We start from the raw sequence: 22,682 nt of genomic DNA, 5'->3' as shown, positions 1-22,682 counted from the left end.
GACAATTTCCGACTGCCCAGACTCAAATAGGCAAACTTTTGACTTCAAACCTATTGAAAATGGAGAAAAATGTAAAATGCACTGAATTTATTCACATTGTGCAAGATGCAAAGTCATGTACATAAAAAAAATCTATGAGTAAACAGGGTCCTTATAAAATTTGAAGCTTCACTACAAGCTACTAGATACATTTTGAATTTGTGAGACGTTTAAGCTTACCTACTGTGCACTGAGCAAATACGGGTCGTTTTGGGAAAATCATGCCCGGCCGTATTTTGCATTGTAACTTCACTTTCAGTGAACCAATCCTCCGTCTCAGAATTTTTTAATTAGAAAACACTACTCCAAACATTATTTCTTAGTTTCAGGTCCTAAAATGAAAAACTCAGCTTGCCATTGGCATGGTTTTGGCAACATTTTTACACTAAAATTATGAGGAAATTTACGTTCATTTTTTTGACATGACGGCGGAATGTAAAACGATGTTTTTCGATATTATTTTTTCAAACCAAGCCAAACCATTAATGCTGATAAAAGTTATGACTGTAGTGATTATATTCGTCAAGTTAGTTTCATCCGATCGCGTTATTTATAGACAGTAAAAAGGTGAAATTTCAGTATAGTTTCCATGTACGAACTCTTTGTTTACATCAAAAAGTGACATTTCCGATTTCTTCAAAGTTCCCGGTCCGCGCATGCGCCGTGCGTTTGTCCTATGTCAAGATCTAGGCTCACTGCACTGTAGAGGAGTACCGAGGTGCAGTGAGCCCAGATCATGCATTTAATGGCATACGAGCTGTTGGCGAGAGCAAAAGTCTGCGAAACACGGAAAAAAAGTCGAAGCGTAGTTGCTGTAAATATATTCCAAAAATTGTCAATTCAGTTGTTTTCTTGTCGTCAACATAAACCAACATCTGTATGAGGTAGTGGTTATTCAACTAATTGATGAAAATAACAAGAGGTAATTACATACGGTAACTTATCTTATAGGTTATCATGACATCATCATTCATGCATGTATTATATAATTAGGGGGCTGGCATTTTCTTTGGGAGTGGGGGGGTCACAAAAATACAGGGGGGGGTCATAGAATTTTCAGACCAAAAATAGGGGGGGTTATAATTTTTTTAACACCCAAAATAGGGGGGTTACAGAATTATTAAGGGCTGGTGACTCAAAATTTTCGCGCGCTGCGGGCGCATTCTTTACCTTTGCAATCGAAATGTGCATACAATCTATGCAAAATTTTTACACACTCCGCGGGCCTTTTTTTCCACTTACAATAAAAGTTTTAACACGCTCCACACACTTTTTTTTCTTTTTTGTTTTAACGCGCTACGCGCCTTAGTTCCTGCAATGAATAATTTTTCTTGAGTCTGTGTAGTTGGAAGGGGGGGGGGGTCCTAAAATTTTTCGATAGGGGGGGTCGTAAAATTTTTTTGCCTGCGATAGGGGGGGTCATAAAAAACTGACTCCGGTCACTGACATATTTGTGACCCCCCTTCCGAAGAAAATGCCAGCCCCCTTAGGTTAGACTAGCCCTAGAACTCTGGCCATAGTATCCGTTTTTACTTCTACTAGGGCCAGAGGCACTTACATTGAAAAATTTGTTGGAGATGCTTGAACGATCCAGTACAAAAAATGACAGCATTTCAATGCTTGATCGAGGTCACTAATTAACATGATAAAACCCACTTGAGAACACACAATCGTCGGTCATTTCTAAAGATGCATTTATACTCAATCGCTTTTGGAGAAACCTGAATCGCACGCATGGTCAGTGTACTAAATCGCCGTCGTATTTGCCTGCTGAGCATGCGTATGATTCGCTGTTTTTCAAAAGCGACACGTAGGCCTATATTGACGCCCTCTGTCGGTCAATGTTCTCTAAAATAGCACACATAACTTGTGTAGTTAGCGACAATGATTCAGTCTGGGTATAAACACAGCTTTACACAATGACTAATTTACATAGGCACAAAAGACCGTGTTCATGTACCGTTACTCAGCCAAACATGGCAGAGTAGGTCCCGGATCTTCTGTACATGTTCCTATCTCCTCAACGTTATACATGTACATGTACCTTTCCAACAAGGAAAGAGATACTGAAAAGGCTAACGTCTGGGTTAGATCTGCGGAACTCAGTCCTCAATGATAGTCAGTCATTTATCTTTTGGTCGTTATATGACTATCATTTGAGGGACTGAGTTGTTATAATATGTGACATGATCAAGAGGAATGAGTCACATGTCGACACTGGTCGAAAATGAGTTTTACATTTGTTTCTAAAGAGGACATTTAGAGCTTTCAGAAACTGAAAATCCCATGTTGATACGGCTTTTCTTTGCAAAGTTACATCAATTTATCAATCGCTGAAAACAGTATAAAACAAAAGAATTTTAACACTTTCTTTGCCAATATCTCAAAATCAATATTAGCGACATCCGACTCATTTCCCTTGATCGTGTCACATATATCTTCCGAGGTGCAATTTCAGACAATAGCTGGGGATTAGTGGGGCAGAGGTTATCTATTGAATCCTTTCATGACCACTGAAGCATAGTCAAGTCTGCCAAAGACACTCGGCACAAATTGAAAGACCATGTGAACTCTCGACAAAAGAATGCATGCATGTCAGGTCATCGACACCAATTTGGTGTTTGTTATGACACCAATTTGGTGTTTGTTATGCACCTCGAAATATGTACCTTAAAGTCTGTGTCTAGTATTAGGTATCCCAGGCAAACCTTAGTTAACACATTTTCTAGTCAGCGAAATTCGCAGAGACCGGGGCCAAACACAATGCATATTTACATAGAAATTTGAATTTTTTCCGAGAATAGGTCGGTGAAGGAAACCTACATATTAAATATGTTTTCTATACTTCACTTGACCCAAATATGTGACCCCTCGGCACAACTGAGCCCGGAAGTCGCCAGTGCCACTATTGAGATATGCTCCATCGAACTTAACAATAAACAATAGGAAACAAAGGATTTATTGACTGTTTTATTGATTTTTCACTACTTAAATGTCAAGTACTATAGACATGATATACATCATTTTAAAGCTAATTTCAAGCAGAATATTTTGGTTGAATATCTCAAAAATGATGATTGGCGACTTCAGGGCTCAGTTGTGCCGAGGGGTCACATATATGATTTTTTATGGTGATAATCAAGTCACACATGGAATTTTAGAGGGATTTTGATAGCAGTTCCATTAAAAAAAGCTGCTATCGCCATGAGACTAAGATCTAGAAACACCCCTATTAATGCCGTTTTGGGGAATTTTGCTAGCAGAATCTATTTGATGAAAGTCAATCTTTCACAAGATGTAACTTTGTTACGGAAAGTGCTATGACAAAAATGTTTTCAGTTTTGGCTTTCTTTACTCAAGGGCTTTAATTTGATATGTAAAATGATGCAGTTTGATGGCAAATTTGAATTCACCTAGCATACCTATATCATGTATGTGGGTCTAAATAGTTATATTACGCCAGACGTGGTCTAATTCTGCATAAAACCCGGCAGCCTTATTTCCCGGCTTATTTCTATAGATAGATCTGCGGCGCATTCAAATTGCATTGTATTGCATCGTAATTTCATTTGTGTCTATGCTAATTATGTTTACACAACATGAACTCACATGTTTTCAAGCAAATTCGCCGATAATAGTAAATAGGTGATCAATAATAATTGATTAATTCATATGAGATGATCTTTGGAAAAATATGGCATAATTTGTCTTGGTGCTTGCGGAATGCCATGCAGTAAAATATTAAAACGTTGCGGCAATTCATGATTGACAACTAACAATCGGCGTGTCCTTCGTATCCTCCTCTGTCAATTTCTTATCCACTCGGCACTCACTAATCCTCACAAAAGCTTTGTGTTGATTACGTATTCGTAATACGTAAACTGCGTATTGCTGTATGGAACCAGACATATATAGCAGTGTACTCACTGCACAGTCCCTAGCGTCCTATAGTGAGAATTCCAATTGAATGAACGCAGCTTTCAACAGCTGTACTCGATCCAACCGCGATCGCATATCGCATATTTTAAACTACAACGTGAACGCACGACCTTGGATACAATGCTAACCAATCACAAGTGCGTTGGCATGGTACGATTCACTTCCGCGTTACTCACGCACAGTCGCACACGCTGGCGTACATCGCGCAGTGTACGCAAAAGTTCGTCACGCTATTGAAAGCTGCGTTCATTCAATTGGGATTCCCATTATAGTGAGTAGATTTTCTTGCAATATTTGGCCTATTTACCTTCAAATTTGATCCTTACATGTACCGTATTCATTCCAGTAAGCGCCCATGCCCCAATAAGCGCCCAGCCGCCCACCCAGGGTATTTTCAATTTACTAAAGGGTACCATTAATGTTGAAGTGACAGATAGATGTCGATACAGTGAAATAGCTGCAGGACTACAAGTCCTGCGTACACTTGCAATACATTTTCTGCATCAGAAAAGCTACTAGAACATCTCAAGACCCTTTTATAACATACGTAAATTTGTCTCTAATAAACGCCCCTTATGAAAAAATTAGGTAAATGAGGTAAAAAAAATTAGCGCCCACCCAAAATGACTTTGTTAATGAATACGGTACTTTGATTCCAGCACAATATCCAGCGTAGTAAAAATAAATTTTTGGCATTTCTGATCGTAACGAAGCATTTTTTCAGGACAAAAATGGTTGTTCAGTTCTTCGTCTCATTTGTTTAGTCGTCGGTAAGATGAGAGGAACTTCCGGTGTACTGAAAGCCATATTATAACATTTGCTGAGGAAGACGCCCTCACTGAATTTTTGAAATTCCTTTTTTTAGACGATTAAATTGTACTTTATTCAACCAATATAGGCCTACCATGCAAAAATCAAGACTCTAGGTGCTGTAGTTTTGTCAAAATCCGAGATTTTGAATAAAACACTGGAACCGGCGCTTTATTATTACGATGGAATTATTAGTCAAACGCATACACGATGTTCATAACACACAGTACGTACACGGCGTGCGGGACGGTGATATACACAACAAAGTGTCGTACCACAACATGACCGAAGGAGTGGTACCGTACGTATTGGCGACATGTACGCTGGTAGTAAATTCCAATTTTCTTTGCTTTGCCGTCGGCTCAAAAATAAAAGGGGATATATCTGACAGTAAAAGCTAACATTTTATGGCAAATAAATGCTAATCTATTTTGTTTGAAAATGTTTAGTGCCGTACTATTACGCTGACTTTCGTGATTCGGCGAGGAGGATTTATTTCGACCTCCTGGTTTGTTTACAAACAGAGAGGTAGACAAAAGACCGTTCCGCTTGTCCAAACACTCCAGTATCAGAAGGATGGTCCACAATAGCGTGATTCACGTAACATGAATAGGGATTTAAAAGCTGTCAAGTAGAACCATGTGCTTCTTTTGTCCTATTTGCCATCAAGATTTCATATGGAAACAGTTCAGACCCAGTACAGTATCATGTCAGAAATTATTCTGTCCGAAATTATTATTTTGTTCTGGGTCTGATTATTCGGACTAGAAAATGTTATGATATGGCTTTAATTGATGGGAATGTTCTATTATGCGTATGGGAGGCAGATTTATATTGTTGTGTTTCGCAAAGATAGCATAAAGATGGCATAAAGGTAGCATAATACATACAATCAAAAGCATTTTACAACAATACAATGCAGAAATGCTTTAGTATAAGCAATAAATACAATGATCTATTGCAACGTGACACAATAGTGAAAAGAGAACATAGCCAGCATGATTATAGATGGCTGCTACATTCAGTAGTGAGATCCTCTTCATATGCAGGCAATAGCAGAGCAGCCTGGAAATTGGTTCAATTTCCTCACACAGGCTAGCTAATGAAGGACGGAGCACAGTGTCTTCGACCCTATATCTTCATGGCAGGAATCGCCATGGTAGGTTAAATCCACAGCCACGATTAGCCATTTGGTTCAAACCTTTAAAGCTCTTTTAAACTAATAATTAGTCGAGGGACATAACTAAGGCTACTCACAATAGCCGGGTAAGCGATCTTGGTTGTGCGTGATTAAGCTTGTATACCCCATTGAGGTCAATGGTCATCGACTTTTATACTGCCTACAGTGAGTGCAGCTGTACTACACGCTGCACGCTGTAGTCCATAACAGGACCAACGCAATATAAAATGGTCAAATTTTGAGTTCAAAGCGCACGGCCAATTTTCAAAGCGCATTCTAGCGACTATCATATCTGTTCAACACGTATTTCCAAGTTTATGAGACCAAATCTGGTTTCTTGAGAAAAAATCATGACGGAGATATTCATCATTTTCTAACCCGGTATCAGAAGATTTTCGTCTGATATCAAAATCGTGCATCCTGCATAGCAATTCACGTGTATCGATCCCGTGTATTCATTTTAGTGTCCCTTCTGCACCAAATAATTATTAGCCAGGCGGTGTCGGTGTGCGGAGGTCAAGCCTAGTCAATGTAGGATGGGTGCAGTCCAGAATGATCTGAAGAAGGGTAAGCTGGTCTTCACAGATTTAGTTCACAGTCGCTGAGCAGTAGAAACGGCCGAGAAGATATTTGAGATTAGCCAGATGATATACGAGCGTTCGCAAGGTTTTCACATCTCAATAGAAAGTGGAGACGGTCCTCTGCCTCTATGCTACATAGAGTACAAGTTGGGTCCACCTCAAATTGGTTGAATCTAGCTATGTTTCCTTGTAGCACAAGAGTTCCTGTAAGGAGTCTTGCTTTTACTGCTGCCATTTCGACTTCTCGGGGAGTAGCAGGCAAAGTTCTCCATACCGGATGTGGTACCCCAGTAGGTCGGCTGTGTTCAGATATTTCAGGGATGTTTTGTCTGCAGCTTGATCTCTCATTTGTTCATTCCAGTAAGTGTTGATTGCATTACTGACCAGAGTCTTCCAAGCATTCTTGGTTGGAGGTTTCTCAAGGAGGTCATAGGCTGAGGGTAGGCTGTAGACGAATCTAAATTCTAGCAGCCTTTAGTTGGGTAGCCGTCGGCTACAATGCACTCAAAATGTGAAATGATTCGGCCTTGGCGGAAATTTTAAACTGCATTCCATCACCCGTTTTACACCTTAATACATAATAATCGGATTAACTACACGCGGTATCTATGCATTGATGTACTTGCGAACAAAAGGACTATGTATGAATAGATGCGATGGGATTACCTGCGGAATGATCTATTATATATATTATTCTATTAACCCTCCTCGTCCTTGTATCTTCTCTAGGTGTTAGGCGGCTTTTAGTTGTTCAATTGGACGCTCAAAACACCAGGTTGGTGCTAGCGGCTACCCAAAGATGTCCGACCAAATCCTGACCATGACTTGGCTATAGTTGGATTCGTCTATACTTGCTGATCAGCAAGTTAGATTAGCAAGCAAAGAGATACCGCTAGAATGTACCTCACTTCTTAACATATAATGAATCCCTTGTCTTGAATCACTGAAATTTCAGTGAAAGTAATTGGATTCCTTGCCCCTATAATATACATATAACTTTTGTTACCAGTGTGTAGTTACTTTTTGAGAAAAATGCAAAATTTATCAGAGGGTGTAGCGCCACCTTAAGTAGTCAGTAATTGTTTTAGTTGTACAAATTCAACATTCAAAGCTGTCAATACATCATACCCTCCCTAGATTTGAAAAAGTAACCAGTAGTTTTGACATGCTAACATGTGAATTTTCACATATGCCCTATTGCACACTCCCGCATCCGCCTGCTCCACATCCGCCTGCTCCTCCACCCCTGGCATTTTTTATTTCAACTGATGTGATTTTTTTTTTTTTTTTTTATAATTATATGCTTCAGTAGACTGAAAGAGTATAATATTAGGCTTAAAATGAGGTATCAACCACTGCTGTAGGATATGGGGTTACGGAAAGCCAATCAAATTTGTATCGCAATTTTCAGAAAAGTGTAATCCCTCCACCCTTTTAGCATACCCAACTTATGACATGCGACCATATAAGTAAAAGCAATGGACCATTCCAGATGAATTTACCTAATACGATATTTGCATTAATGTCTTTCAGATTTTTGAAGATGTCTTCCCACAAGAGAAAACTGCATTAGGATCCTGAAAATGACAATTCTGAATCCAAAGAGAAGACCAAACATTTGACTGCTAATATCTCTTCAAAGGCATGTAAAAGACCCAGGAGCCTATTTACAAGACCAAGCAGTAGTGGTATGTATTTTGTAGTTTCAGCAATATGTCTTATTACAAGATCAAGAGCTTGTCCAGTTGTGTGGTCATTCATTGACCATGGAGGTATGCGGAATGTCAGGTGGTTATTGTGAGTCAATCTGCAAGGGTTGACTGGACATGCATAGATACAGCAGTCGGCCTTAGAATTTAAGATGAGAATACATCATGTCAGTCCTAATCATGCTAATGATATTAGGGCTCATATTGAAATTCCCTTACACAGGAAGGTGTGCGCCATCCTGCAGCTTTCCTGTGCTAGCCTTTTGTTAAAATCCTGGGCAGGGTGTATCACTGATGCATATAATCCATCCGTTTTATGACCGAGCTTTCCTGAGGCACACGCTTAGCGAGTGGAATCCTGCCTTCTTTCTGTGTGAAAACGTGGTAGGGTATTTCAATATGAGCCCTTATTTATAAATAGCTTTAAATTATAAGTGGCTTAAAAATAGCTATGCCACTGATTAGAGTGTTCTTTTAGTGAACGTGAGTGATCAGGAAATAAGCTCCTTTGAGAATCACCCAAAAATGGATAATGTTTGTTGCTATTTTTATGCTGAAAAACATTGTAGCCACAACCCTGAACTCCACCCATCCACACACATGTATACCGTAAAAACTCAATAGTTAGCATATGTGCTTACTATCAAGCGCTATTGAAAACATGAAATTGTACCCAAGTCCGGGGATTTACCAACTGAGCTACATGTAATGCGGTTGAGACACATATTTGCAGGTTTACTTGCTCGTGTAAACTCTGTGTATTGATGATTTGCTCAAAACCCTTTACACTTTTGTGGATGGGACTCTTATTGTTTGCATGTTTTAAAAGCGCTCATCGCCGATAGTAAGCACATATGCTAACTAATGAGTTTTTACGGTATATAGCCACATTTCATGATGTAGATGGTGTACTCTCTGATCAATGTGAAATAGTATGTGGCATGCCACAAGGATCAATTGATGGCCCTCTTGCCTTTCTAATTTATTATATCAATGATCTTCCTAATTATGTAACACATTGTAAAGTAAGTATGTATGCTGATGATACTGTAATACATGTATATTATTCTTCTAATGAAATTAATGATATTTTTAGCAGTATAAATAATGATCTTAACACCATCAACAAATGGCTTCAAAGTTATAAACTTAGTCTAAACACTGACAAAACAGAATTCATGCTAATAGGCTCAAGACAAAGGTTACATTCAGTAAAAGAAGATATTAATAATGCAGATGTCCATGTTCATATAAATGGTGTTAATATTAAGAGGGTGCAAGAGAGCAAACACCTTGGTGTTATTATTGATGATACTTTGTCTTGGAACCAACAAATTGATACTGTGCGTAAAAGAGCTCTCAAAGGAATGTTCATGCTAAAAAATGTAGATCTAATTTCCTCATTGAAGATATTTTGAAGATGGTTTATAATTCAATTGGGGAAATTGTAGTATTTCTGTAGCAAAACGTCTACAAATTATCCAAAACAGGGCTGCACGTATAATTTGTAATGCTAAATGGGACACATCTAGTAATATTGTTCTTGATCAACTTGGTTGGAAACCAGTTTCTAATAGGCAGCAGTACAATTGTTCTGTTTTAACATATATTTTGAATAACTTGTCACCTAGCTCCGTACTTAACTCACATATTTTCAATTCCAGAGAATCATTACAACTTTTGCCAGAGTAAATTTAATGTTAAGATCCCTCAACCGAGGACAGATTATAAGAAACGTAGTTTATCATATCGAGGTGGAATCATCTGGAACAATTTAGATGAAACTATTCAAAAATCCACGACCTTACATATTTTCAAAAATAATGCTAAAAGTGTATATTTTTAACTGTTGTTTAAATCTATCAATTTTATGATGATGTCAATTTTATTTGTACTTTGTTTATTAAGATATTTTGTATGTTATGTTATGTCCACGGCCCCAAGGAAGAACAACTTTGTTGATTTGGGCCTCCGTGGTGAAATAAAGCTTCCTATCCTATCCTATCCCATCCTATCCTATATATATACTCATAATATTCAAGGTAGGTGGTCCAATTGTTGTCTCTGCAGTTTTCTACATTGCATGTGAAGACCAGATCCATCTATAATTCCATGTTTTTAATTTAAATGCAGGTGATCACGGCTGTTTGATGTATATAGAATTGGCTTCATTATTAACTAAGTGCAAACTATAGATGGCGCTATTTATCCTAAATCATATTTCTTTATTTGCAAGGGTTAGGTGATTAATACCGCCATTAAAAACAGCTGGAATAGGTGAAACAAGCAACAAGGAAATTTTATAAACATATTTTATCAAACAATAAAAGGAATTATTTGTATTAAAAGCTTGAAAGGGTAATTTCCAGTAACTAAATAGCGCCACCAATTTTGGCATTAATACATACATTTTATATCCGAAAAAGCTTTAAAAAACACTATAAAAGTAAATAATTTTGTAAAAGAGGGGAAAATTAAAGTTGAGAACGACTCAAAAGCATCTATATACATTAGCACGATATCACTTTTGGCTGTTTAAGCCTAAAATTTGGTTATACATGATGTTTTGTTTGAAAAACTAATAAATGATCCCATCAAACAACCGTGTGATCTAATCACCAGCCTCATCCCATCCATTTACCTCATCAAAACTGAGATGTTGATATTAGAAGTCTCAGAAACATTTGGTGAGAAAGATATTTTGTGCATGTGAAAAAGAGTTGTATGCGCTATGCGAGATTTCTTTTTTTTTTTCATTGCCTTTTCTGCCCACTTTTTTTATTAGCTTTGCGGCCACATTGTGAAAAAAGTCAATTTTATAGGTCTATTACCTATGTGCATGCATGGGACTCTGAGAGAAACCTGTTTTTTTTTTTGGGGGGTGGGTTACCTGTTTTTTGGTGTTTTTTTCATTTAAAGGAAAAGGAGCATGGGTATTTTGCTGGTGGGTAATCTTTTCCCTTATTAGTGTCTCCCTCATATGTATCGCACTGCGTACAGACAAGCTGTACTTATATTTTACTCTGGAACCTTGAGTAGATGAGTGTATTTTTGAAGTACAGTCAACAGTCAGGGCTGGAAAAAATGCAATATTTCCCGGGAACATCATCAAAATTTCCCTCCAAGTTTGCAAAAATTTCCCTCCAGTATTGAAAATGTTTCCATTATTTCTTATGTATTTCTTTGTTTAGAAGACACAAATTTCCCTCCAAATAGCAAAATTTCCTGGGAACGTGGTTCCCAAGTTCCCCACTTTTTTCAGGCATGGTCAACAGTACTTACTGGGATGATCCCCTGTTCTTTTCGAATAGCCTGTGACGTTCTTTAACGTGCACACTGCATTAATGTGAGAAAATACATGTACACAGGACCGACTATTTAAACTGCCCTCTGAAGCACTAAGCAAGTGGAGAAAAGTGACAAGGATACAAAGAGCCAGTTGAGCTCAAGCGGACCCACTCAGATAAATATCTAGCGTGTATCACGGTCTTTCAGTAGCTTCTAGTATTCGAAAACAGGTTAAATTTAGTAGTCTGTGACAAAAATAATTAATAAAAAATTAAAAAAAATACAGATCTACCATATTTACTCAATTAAATGCCCCTACTCAATTTTCATAATGAAAAAAGTGACAGAAATTCCATGCTATACTCTATCAAGAAATTAAGCTTTAAACTGGCATTTGCCATGTTTACTGGATGTCAAAATTTAATGGACAGAACCTTGTTGTAAACTTCTCAACTTCCATCCAGTTCATTGCCAAATTATTACAGTAGAAATTTATATACAAGGAATTTATTTTTGCTTGAAAATTCACTGGAAATGCAGTGACGATAATGTTATGTATCCTACCGTTAAAATCGCCCTTGGATGGTTAAGCTGATATTACACAATTTTCACAAGCTGATTTTTCACAAGTTTGCTTCCAATAAATGAGCGTCTGCCCTAAGTTGAAAAATGCAATTTTGGCGGGGCATTACTTTTTATGTTATGCCAATTAATTGTTTTAGCCCTTAAATTGATGATTAATGTCTTTGTATTTTTTGTTTTGTATTGTACAGGAGAGGGGGAGAGTGATTCAGACTTCCAAGATGATGCTGACAATGATCCTGATTGGATTGCAGAAACACAATCAAAGTGCTTGTCTTCAGATGATGAGGATGACAAAAATGAAGCAATTGGCAGTGGTTCTACAAAGAGTGCAGGTATAAAGGTGAAAAAGGAAAAGAAAAGGAAAAAGAAAAGAAAACATAAGAAGGAGGTAAAACTGCTGTAAGAAAAAAGACGGAGGAGAGTGATTCTCATAAAATGAAAGCACACATTTGTCATATTTGTCAGAAGGAAGTGAAAGCTATTGGCAATTTAAAGCAACATATAAAGAGTCATAAACAAGAGACACATATTTGTCATATTTGTCAGAAGGAAATAAAAGGATATATTGGCAATTTAAAGCAACATATAAAACGTCATAACCAAGAGACACATATTTGTTTTATTTGTCAGAAGGAAGTGAAAGGAACTTTAAGTAACCATAAATGTATAAGAAGATGTCAAACAGAGAGACTGACTTGTGGTAAATGCAAGAGGGTTATCAGCGAGTATCAATTTGAAACACATCAAAATGGCCATACACAAGATGAAAAATATCAAACTGCAACCGGCGTACTGAAGTGTATGAATTGCTTCAAATGCTATGATGATATTGCAAAGTTGGGCACTCATAGAGGCTCCTACTGTCCACTTGATGCTGTAGGTGAAAAGAATGAGAATAATGACACTGCAGTAGAGGGCACTATTGAAAATGTGCAGCAGAGCAACAGTGCAATGGGGTTCAAATGTGACGCTTGTGATGCTCAATTTGAAAGTTTCTCGAGTTTGGAAGCACATTCTGCCAGTCATCTGAAATTACAGCGCTTCAAAAAACAAGCTAGGTGTCCAACCTGCAATTTGGTATTTGCTACTTTTCACTATTTAGAAATTCACAATAGAGTTGTTCACATTAACAAAGGGTTGCGTATGTGCAAATGTGATATTTGTCATAAAGAGTTCAGTCACAAGTATCTCCTGAATCAGCACAAACAAATGAGACATGGAAAGGAAACATTAAAATGCCGTTACTGTGTTAAGATTTTTGCAGCAAAGAAGCTATTAAGTAGTCATGTAAGAGATGTCCATACGGAAAAGCATGTGTGTGAATACTGTGGGAAATTAGTACGGCAGCATAAGCCCTCAGGATTGGCGCATAAGAATGGAGGTTGTTTAAACAAAAATAAGCTTAAGCCATCAAAGAAGAAACTCCCTGCAGATGTTACAGTTGATACAGTTGTTACAGCAGATGTTACTGCATCTAGCAGTAATGGGACTGATGCTGACACTGCATCACTGATATCAAAGTCTCAACAGATCAAATCTGTAATGTCCCAGGTGTCTACATTACCAGAACATTATAGGTGCAAGAAGTGTCGCATATCATTTGAGAACAGAGAAAATTATGTTGTACATAAGAGGACTTGTCAATTGGCAGACAAAATGGAAAATAATTTTTGTCATGAAGCAGATGATGAGATTGAAGCAGAAGGCAAAGTCTATACATGTGAAGCATGTCCCGAGATATTCAACAGCATGCTGAAATTCCGTGCACATGAGACAAAGCACGCATCAGTGGTTTGTAAAGATTGTGGTGAAATTGTTCCAGATGAGGAGACACTAGAGATGCATGTACTGTTTGAATGCCCTGAGAGATACAAACTACTATCAATTGAGACCCCAAGAGATGCTGTACCAAGTGTATCTGGAATATCAGAGGAAACTGGCTATTACAAAAGGAACAAACCACCTGTTGAACAACCAGATGTAGAAAGAAGCTGTGAAGAAATGGACAATGGACATGTTTTTGTCTGTAAAATATGCAACAGGGAAGTGTCCAAAGATACATTGAACAAACATCAGATCTCACATAAGGAAGACCAACTTGAGCAATCTGATACGGGCCAATTTGAGTGTCCACAGTGTCTTAAACACTATAAGGAAACAAATAATTATTGTTTAAGTCAGCACATGAAGTATTGGTGTCGTCAATATGATTATGTATGCAGGATTTGTTCAGCAAAATTTGAAGATGCAGTGCTTTTAAGTGTACATGAAATGGTCCATGTTGTGCATGTCATAGCAAATCAAAGTGAAGCAAAGTTGAAGCAGGATTCAACAGAAATTATAGATGATATATCTGAAGAGATGGAAGAGGAGAGTCTAGAAGAAACCACCAAAGCAAAATTTGATGCCCAAAGTGGACAAATAGCTGAAGACATTCCAGCTGACATTGAGAAGATGTCAGTCAAAATCTGTAGCAGTTGCAATGTGGAGTTCACTTCTGCAGCAGCCTTGAAGGAACACCAGAAACGTGTGTCATTGACTGAATTAAAGTACCCTCAACGGTGTCAGATGTGTAGTGGACATAATAGGCCAGTAATTGTAAGTGCATGTGACCATTTGCAGCACAAAAAGCAGTTCAAGTTCTTTTGTCAGTTTTGTGGAAAGCACTTTGAGGAAAATAAAAGTCTTGGGAAACATATAAACCGATTTCATGACTATGAAAACAAGAAGGAATGTCTTGGATGTCATGGAATCTTTGGCCCGCAAGAGTATATGCAGCATGTTGAGTACAATAGAAAGGAAGTAGAACAGTTAGACCAAAAATGTTTGTCATGCGGGAAAGTATTTGACAGTGTGGAAGCTTTAGACAAGCATGCCAGTTACAGATTCAAGTATACTTGTGATATTTGCTTTCGACATTGTTACCATTTTATAGAGTTTGAAAAACACAGAAAGCAGTATCATAGTATTACATATACCAAGCCGATATCAAAACAGCTTCCAGGGTACTGGTGCAAGCATTGTGATAAGTTCTTTGAGAAAGCCAGCCTACTTTCAGCCCATGTGAAGAGTGTATTGGAAGAAGAATCATCTGAAAGCCTTTTATGCTCATGGGAGCATAAAAACTTGACTTGTTTACGTTGTGGAATGACTTTTTCAAAGCTTTCTGATTACAAGCTGCATACATATATATGCAGATATGAATGTGATATGTGTCATGAGCATTTTCAAGTCAAATCTAACTTATCGTATCATCGGCAGGAACATATTCTTCGACAAAATGCAGGCAAGGAGACGTGCACCGTACCCCAGTTCATAAAGTGCAAGTATTGTGGTCTCAATTTTGATACAGTAGTAGATAAAAGAAAACATGAATCCAAAATGGCATATGAGAAAGCTTACCAAACCATTAAATTTCCAATACCATGTGAAGACTGCAGTGAAATGCTAGAAACAAAATGTCAGATGGATATCCATAAAACAAGACATAAGCAGCGCCAATAGTATCATGCCGGTTTTGTCGTATGGAGTTCCCAAGATTAAAAGGATCAGTAAGCTTGACCAAACATTTAAGGCAACTCAGACGGAAGACTTGTAACACTTGTGGTGTTAAGATTTTGAACTCCTGTCAAATGGAGATGCACATCAAAAAGCATATGGAAGAACAGAGTGGGGGGAAAGGAGGGAAGAATGTGGTGTATAAAAATTTACAATGTGTTCATTGTGGAGTTCAATTCAAAGATATTCGTGGCAAAATGAGTCATGAGAGAAGCAAGAAAGGTACATGTAGGTGCAGTGTGTGTAGCAAGTCCATTGCACCATGTCAAGTTGCTGAGCACAGAAAACATATTGAAGAGAAAATAAAAGGCAAACATTGTGCATATTGCCTAGAAAGCATTCCCAATCAACATTATAAGAATCATCAGAAGTTTCAGGACAAAGTTTATCTTTGCAGCTGTGGAATAAAGATTCAGTCTAGATGTCAGAAGGAACGCCATGAAACTTGTCATAAGTTTGTATGCTATAAGTGTGGCGGACATTTTGAAACACACCAAGGCCTAATTACACATTTGGTGAAGTACAACAGTGCTAATGTTATGAAAGGTTCAGGTGATTCTAGATTATCAGCTTCACAAACCTTAGTAGAGAAACCAAAATGGGATATTGTTGAAGAGAATGGAGAGACCATTTATGTCTGCTTACAATGTGGTGACAAAGTCGAGACACCAGGAGACAAAACTGAGCACACATCAATTCTTAAGTATGAGTGTCCTCAATGCATGAAACATTTCAGGACTCCATTAGCGGCTACTCATCACTTCAAAGAGGTGAATCATGATGTCATGACAAGGCCCAAAAGAAAATACAAACATTGCAAGAAGACAGGTGATCCTAAAGGTACTAAGAAGAATAGACAAAATAGAAAGGATGATGACATTATGACAGTGTATTGGAATCAGTCTGTATGTGATGAACTAAGTCAACAATACAAAGAAGAACTATCCAGAAGATCTACCATGGAATTTCAAATTGGTCTTGATGTATATTCAGTATTAAGCAACAACCCATCAGAAGATCATGATAATGATTCTCAAGATGAACGCCACTGCCCGGTTGCAGTGAGATGCCACAAAAGTCTGATGGACCTTTATCTGATGCGACAACCTCTTCTGCAACATCTGAGACAACGTGGGATGTACAGCCACATCTGAAGGAAGTGAGAAGTAAAATACCTGCAAAAGGAGGCTGTGGACCAGGCAAAAGAATCTATTATCCATGTGTGTATTGCAAAAAACAATTTCTTAAAACAAATTCACGCCGAGACCATCTTTTATGTGAAGCGAATGATACCAAAGGGCTCTTGTACACCTGTACAAAATGTGATAGATCATTTGATGTGGTGTGTGATTGGTCCATCATGTAGCACATATGTGTAAACATTGTGGAATTCATTTTAGCAAAATGGAAACCAAAGTGGATCATGAGCAGCAATGCAAAGTGATGGCAGAAGAAAGTCAAACGGTTGGAAATATATCAGTAACATCCAGAAAAGAATCAAGATTCCAAGATGTTGAACTGGAAGAAATGATGCAGACAGTTGAAGGTGGGAAAGCAACTGACACTGTATGTGAAATGGAAGGTATTGAGATTACTAGGCATGAAGTAGAAGAGAAGAAGTCTTTGTCTATTCCAGGCTAGATGAAGTTAATGCAGCTAAAGATAACACATCAACTGAAAAGAACGATGAGAGTAGGAGGGCAGTAGAAGAAAATGTCAAAATGATGGACAGTGAATCAAGCAAAGAAACTGTACAGTTCCACCAACATTATCAAGAAAGAAGATCAAATAGGGTAAGGAAAGTGACAAGAAAAGCTAGTTATTCTCAGAAAGCAGTGGCAAATGAAAAGAAGTGTGAGTTGTGTTTGAAGATGACAAAGCAACATAAAAACAAACCACCGTATGGAAATCTCCCATGTTATCAGAATGATGAGTCTCTAAAATGGATGAGATGTGTATGCCTACACTGTAACCTAGAATTGCCCAGCAAGTGTCACATCAACTATCATCTTGCTAAATATACTACACACCCATTTGGGTGTCCTAAAAAACTTTGTAGCAAGCATTATTTGACCACCTCCATTGCGAAAAGTGGGCACTCCTGTGACAGGTGTACACTTTGTGGGATTATTTTGGAAACGGAAAGCGACTTAGAAATGCATATGACAAATTGGCACAAAAAAGTGTATAAAGAGATACCAGTACCAGCGACTATAGTTGAACAAAGTAGATCAAGAGATACAGTTACACCTCTTGGTACTAAAATAATTTCAGCGCAAACTCTTTCACAAGAAAGTGAACATGTGGAGCCAACTGTGAAAATACCTCTACAATCTCATTCACAAGGAAGTCTACATGTTGACCCAACTGTGAGAAGCCAGCTGCAATCTCTTTCACAGGGAAATGTACACACAGGGCCAATTGTGAGAAGCCAGCTACAATCTCTTTCACCATGTTCACAGGCAAGTGTACAAATGGAGCCAACTGTGAGAAGCCAGCTACAGTCTCTTTCACATGGAGGTTTACAAGTGGAGCCAATTGTGAGAAGCCAGCTACAATCTCTTTCACAGGGAAGTGTACATGTGGAGCCAACTGTGAGAAGCCAGGTACAATCTCTTTCACAAGAAAGTGTATGTGTGGAACCAACTGTAAGAAGCCAGTCACAATCTCTTTCACAATTAGGAAGTGCACAAATGGAGCCAACTTTTAGAAGTCAGCTACAGTCTCTTTCACAGGGAGGTTTACAAGTGGAGCCAATTGTGAGAAGCCAGCTACAATCTCTTTCACAAGAAAGTGTATGTGTGGAACCAACTGTAAGAAGCCAGTCACAATCTCTTTCACAATTAGGAAGTGCACAAATGGAGCCAACTTTTAGAAGTCAGCTACAGTCTCTTTCACAGGGAGGTTTACATGTGGAGCCAATTGTGAGAAGCCAGCTACAATCTATTTCACAGGGAAGTGTACAAGTGGAGCCAACTGTTAGAAGCCAGCTACAATCTCATCCACAAGGAAGTGCACATGCGGTGCCAACTGTGAGAAGCCAACCACAATCTCTATCACAGGATAGTGAGGTGGGGCCAACTGTTACACCTAGAGAACCAAGATTATTTCTTACACAAACACCAGGAGGGATGAGGCTTATACGTCTTACTCAACAACAGCAAAAACTAAAAGGTACACTGGAAGGCGCATCTGGGTTAAAGACAATTCAGGCTTTCTCAACAGAGCTACATGTTCCTGCATTACAAGGAATTAGTGCAGTGGTACCAACTCATACTTTGGAACATACATCAGCAGGGTTGAAGCTAGTAAGGCGTACTCAACCCGAGCCAATGCAAATAGGTACACCAAATGGGTTCACTGTCACACCAAGAGGGTTGGAGCCAAATCAGGCTCCAGCAAAGTTAACTGCTACCAAGTTGCAAGGAATTAATACATTGATTCCTACTTGTACTTCAGGAGTGCGAAAAATGCCACATTTACAAACGATCTGTGTCACCTCAAAAGAAGTGAACCCGTCACTAGCTGTCACCGCAAAACAAGTTATGTCAACACCATCTGTCACTAGAAATGATGTGATTTCAACACCTACAGTCACCAAAAATGATGTGAACTCAACACCATTAATCACCAGAAATGATATGAACACAACACCATCTGTCACCAGAAACAATGTGAATTCAACACCATCAGTCACCAGAAACAATGTGAACTCAACACCATCAGTCACCAGAAACTATGTGAATTCAACACCATCAGTCACCAGAAACAATGTGAACTCAACACCATCAGTCACCAGAAACTATGTGAATTCAACATCGTCTGTCACCAGAAATGATGTGAACTCAACACCATTAGTCATCAGAAAAGATGAGATTTCAATACCATCTGTCACCAGAAACGATGTGAACTCAACACCATCTGTCACCAGAAACGATGTGAACTCAACATCATCTGTCACCAGAAATGATGAGATTTCAACACCATCTGTCACCAGAAACGATGTAAATTCAACACCATCTGTCACCAGAAATGATGTGAACTCAACACCATTAGTCATCAGAAACAATGTGAATTCAACACCATCTGTCACCAGAAACTATGTGAATTCAACATCGTCTGTCACCAGAAATGATGTGAACTCAACACCATTAGTCATCAGAAACAATGAGATTTCAATACCATCTGTCACCAGAAACGATGTGAACTCAACACCATCTGTCACCAGAAACGATGTGAACTCAACATCATCTGTCACCAGAAATGATGAGATTTCAACACCATCTGTCACCAGAAACGATGTGAATTCAACACCATCTGTCACCAGAAATGATGTGAACTCAACACCATTAGTCATCAGAAACAATGTGAATTCAACACCATCTGTCACCAGAAACTATGTGAATTCAACATCGTCTGTCACCAGAAATGATGTGAACTCAACACCATTAGTCATCAGAAACGATGAGATTTCAATACCATCTGTCACCAGAAACGATGTGAACTCAACACCATCTGTCACCAGAAATTATGAGATTTCAACACCATCTGTCACCCGAAACGATGTGAACTCAACACAACCTGTCACCAGAAAAGAATTAAACTCGACATCTTGTGTACCTGGTGATAACCAGAGAAAGCTAATGGCAGCTTTAAAGCCTATACCACTTTCTACCGAAGGTGGAACCTCATTGGTTGCCAATACACATTTTGGAGTTGTACCAGATGGATTGATGGGCCTTGCTGACATTATGTTTGATGCTGAGGAAACATCGGTTACAAGTTCGCTTTTAGTTGGTGAGAAAACTAAAGACCATTTTGTAGAACTTGTCACTATAAATAACCAAAATTACCTGACATTCAAACACCCACCAAATTATACTGGGACAATTAGTACGTCTGAACAAGAAAATGAAGGAAAATTGGTATGTGTAGTAACGATTGTTCCCACTGGTCAGGGCAGTAGTATAGCGGGTTGTAATCAAGCACTTGTGGTGAAAATTGGACAGTGTAAGGGATTATCAATACTGGAGACAACCAATTCTCTTGGTCACCAATCATATTCAATTGAATTAACTGGAATTGTATAACTACATTGAACAAAGAAAAATTAATTCTTTGTCTCAAAGCTCCTAGATGCTAAAAATCTTTTATTTCCACAAAATTGGCTATTACCTTTTGTAAAAGAAATGCGAGCATTTATAAAATAATTTTACATCAATAGCATTTCTCTGAACACTGTTGCTAGCTGGTATAACTGTCATTGAAACATAACAAATGTGACGTGGTATATCAAAAGCAGACACCGATTTGTTCACAAATTGGGTTTGTTGCGAATTTGTGATGTTATTAAGGGATCTAAAATGAGCGTTTATTGCGTTTCGACAGTATTTTTTGTGGCACATGAGAGCACCTCAGACCTATCGAATTGTATTCTGAATACGAAGCGTGTCTTTCTGATATCAAATAATTTTCATTTTTTGAAAATCACAATATAATTCAAATTTTATGACAAATTATAAAAATTTGATATTTTTCGAATTTTTGATATTATAACAGTCCTCAAAGTAAATCATATAAATCTAATGATATATCCTTAAATTGTTTGTAGCAGGGAGGAAAAGCCGACGGTCAATTGAAAATTTTGACTTTTCATATTGAAGATATGGATTTTTTTCCCAAAAAGACCTAATTTTTTTTGGTTTGGGGGAAAAAAAATCCATATCTTCAATACGAAAGGTCAAAATTTTCAATTGATCGTCGGCTTTTCAACCCACCTACATACACTTTAAGTATAAATCATCAGACTTATAAAGTTTACTTCAAGTACTGTTAAATATCAAAAATATCAATTTTTAATGATTTGCCATAAAATGTGTATTAAATTGCGAATTTCAAAAATTCAAAATTATTTGATATCAGAATGACATTGTTCGTATTCAGCCCTTAATGTCTAAAATATTGTCTGAAAGTTTCAGACTGGAATATAACTGGCATCTTGTATTTTTTTTTTCATTTTTCAAGATAATTCCTACTCTCAATATTGTCAATAATATTTCTGAAGGCCGATAAAAATACCTTTTATACTTAGGAACTCAATATTTTCGCTTAGGAATGTCCAATTTCATTGGGAAAAATGGGAAAAACCTCAAAATGGATAACCTGCCCCAAAGTGTCTGTTTTTGACATGACATGTCACATATGCGTTGAAATTTCTGTAATGGTAAAAAAAAAAAGATTTACAAAACTAGAGGAGTTTTGAGATAAAAGATGTTATTATCATCTGTTGTAAATGATTGTGCAAAGTATATCAAGGCTTTTTCTTGTTTCAGTGTAAGTATCACATAAAGGTACTCATTAAAGGCATCACCGATTCCAACAAAAAGTGTATGTAAATGGCTCAGCAATTGCTATAAGTATGCTGTATGAAGATAGATATAACAGGTGACATGATCAAGAGGAATGAGTCGGATGTTGTTTTGAGATATTGGCAAAAACAGTGTTCAAATTCTTTTGTTTTTTACTGTTTTCAGCCATTGATAAATTGCTCATAACTGGGTAACCAGATGTCCGATTTTGATGGGGTTTGCATCATTCATTAACTGCCAGAAAATCATGTAATTAACTTGCGACTCACAGAGAATAATGTTGGCTACTAAAAATGGCAGTAGTAGATGTTAGAATGATGTTTACTTTATTTTTCTACAGAAGATAGCATTGATATAAGAATGATATGTCTATTAAAGATAGCAATGCCAAAATTTTGGATTACAGTGCTGTCTTATAGCTTCTGAAGATAGCAAGAATATGTGATGCCAATGCGATCAAGCAAAATTAGTCGGAACTCGGAAATATTACATTTTTAGTTTCTTAGGATAGTGAAAAACATTTACAAAGCTGGATTTTGCAGAAAACTCCATTGAAATTGAACAACCAGTTCCAAAGATATGAGCAATCAAAGAGTTTCCAAAAACAAGAGGAAACAAAAGGAAA

The 22,682-nt window shown here is 37.7% G+C and overlaps 1 protein-coding gene across 1 annotated transcript; it reads left to right on the top strand.

Annotated features, from left to right (window-relative positions):
- The first annotated feature begins 518 nt into the window (after window positions 1–518).
- Window positions 519–15,635, top strand: LOC140157928 (uncharacterized). Its single transcript, XM_072181177.1, has 3 exons — window positions 519–961; window positions 8,083–8,237; window positions 12,320–15,635. Exon 3 carries the CDS (start codon window positions 12,567–12,569, stop codon window positions 15,633–15,635), a length of 3,069 nt encoding a protein of 1,022 aa, XP_072037278.1. The 5' UTR covers window positions 519–961; window positions 8,083–8,237; window positions 12,320–12,566.
- The last annotated feature ends 7,047 nt before the right edge of the window (window positions 15,636–22,682 follow it).

This window comes from Amphiura filiformis, chromosome 7 (assembly GCF_039555335.1).
Source record: "Amphiura filiformis chromosome 7, Afil_fr2py, whole genome shotgun sequence".
Classification (NCBI taxonomy): domain Eukaryota; kingdom Metazoa; phylum Echinodermata; class Ophiuroidea; order Amphilepidida; family Amphiuridae; genus Amphiura; species Amphiura filiformis.
The sequence above is the reverse complement of the archived record's forward strand: the minus strand, read 5'-3'. Positions and strand labels throughout refer to the sequence as shown.

Bases quoted from the DNA above. Each gene is read 5' to 3' on its own strand.
- LOC140157928 (XM_072181177.1), top strand. From the start codon at position 12,567: ATGAAAGCACACATTTGTCATATTTGTCAGAAGGAAGTGAAAGCTATT.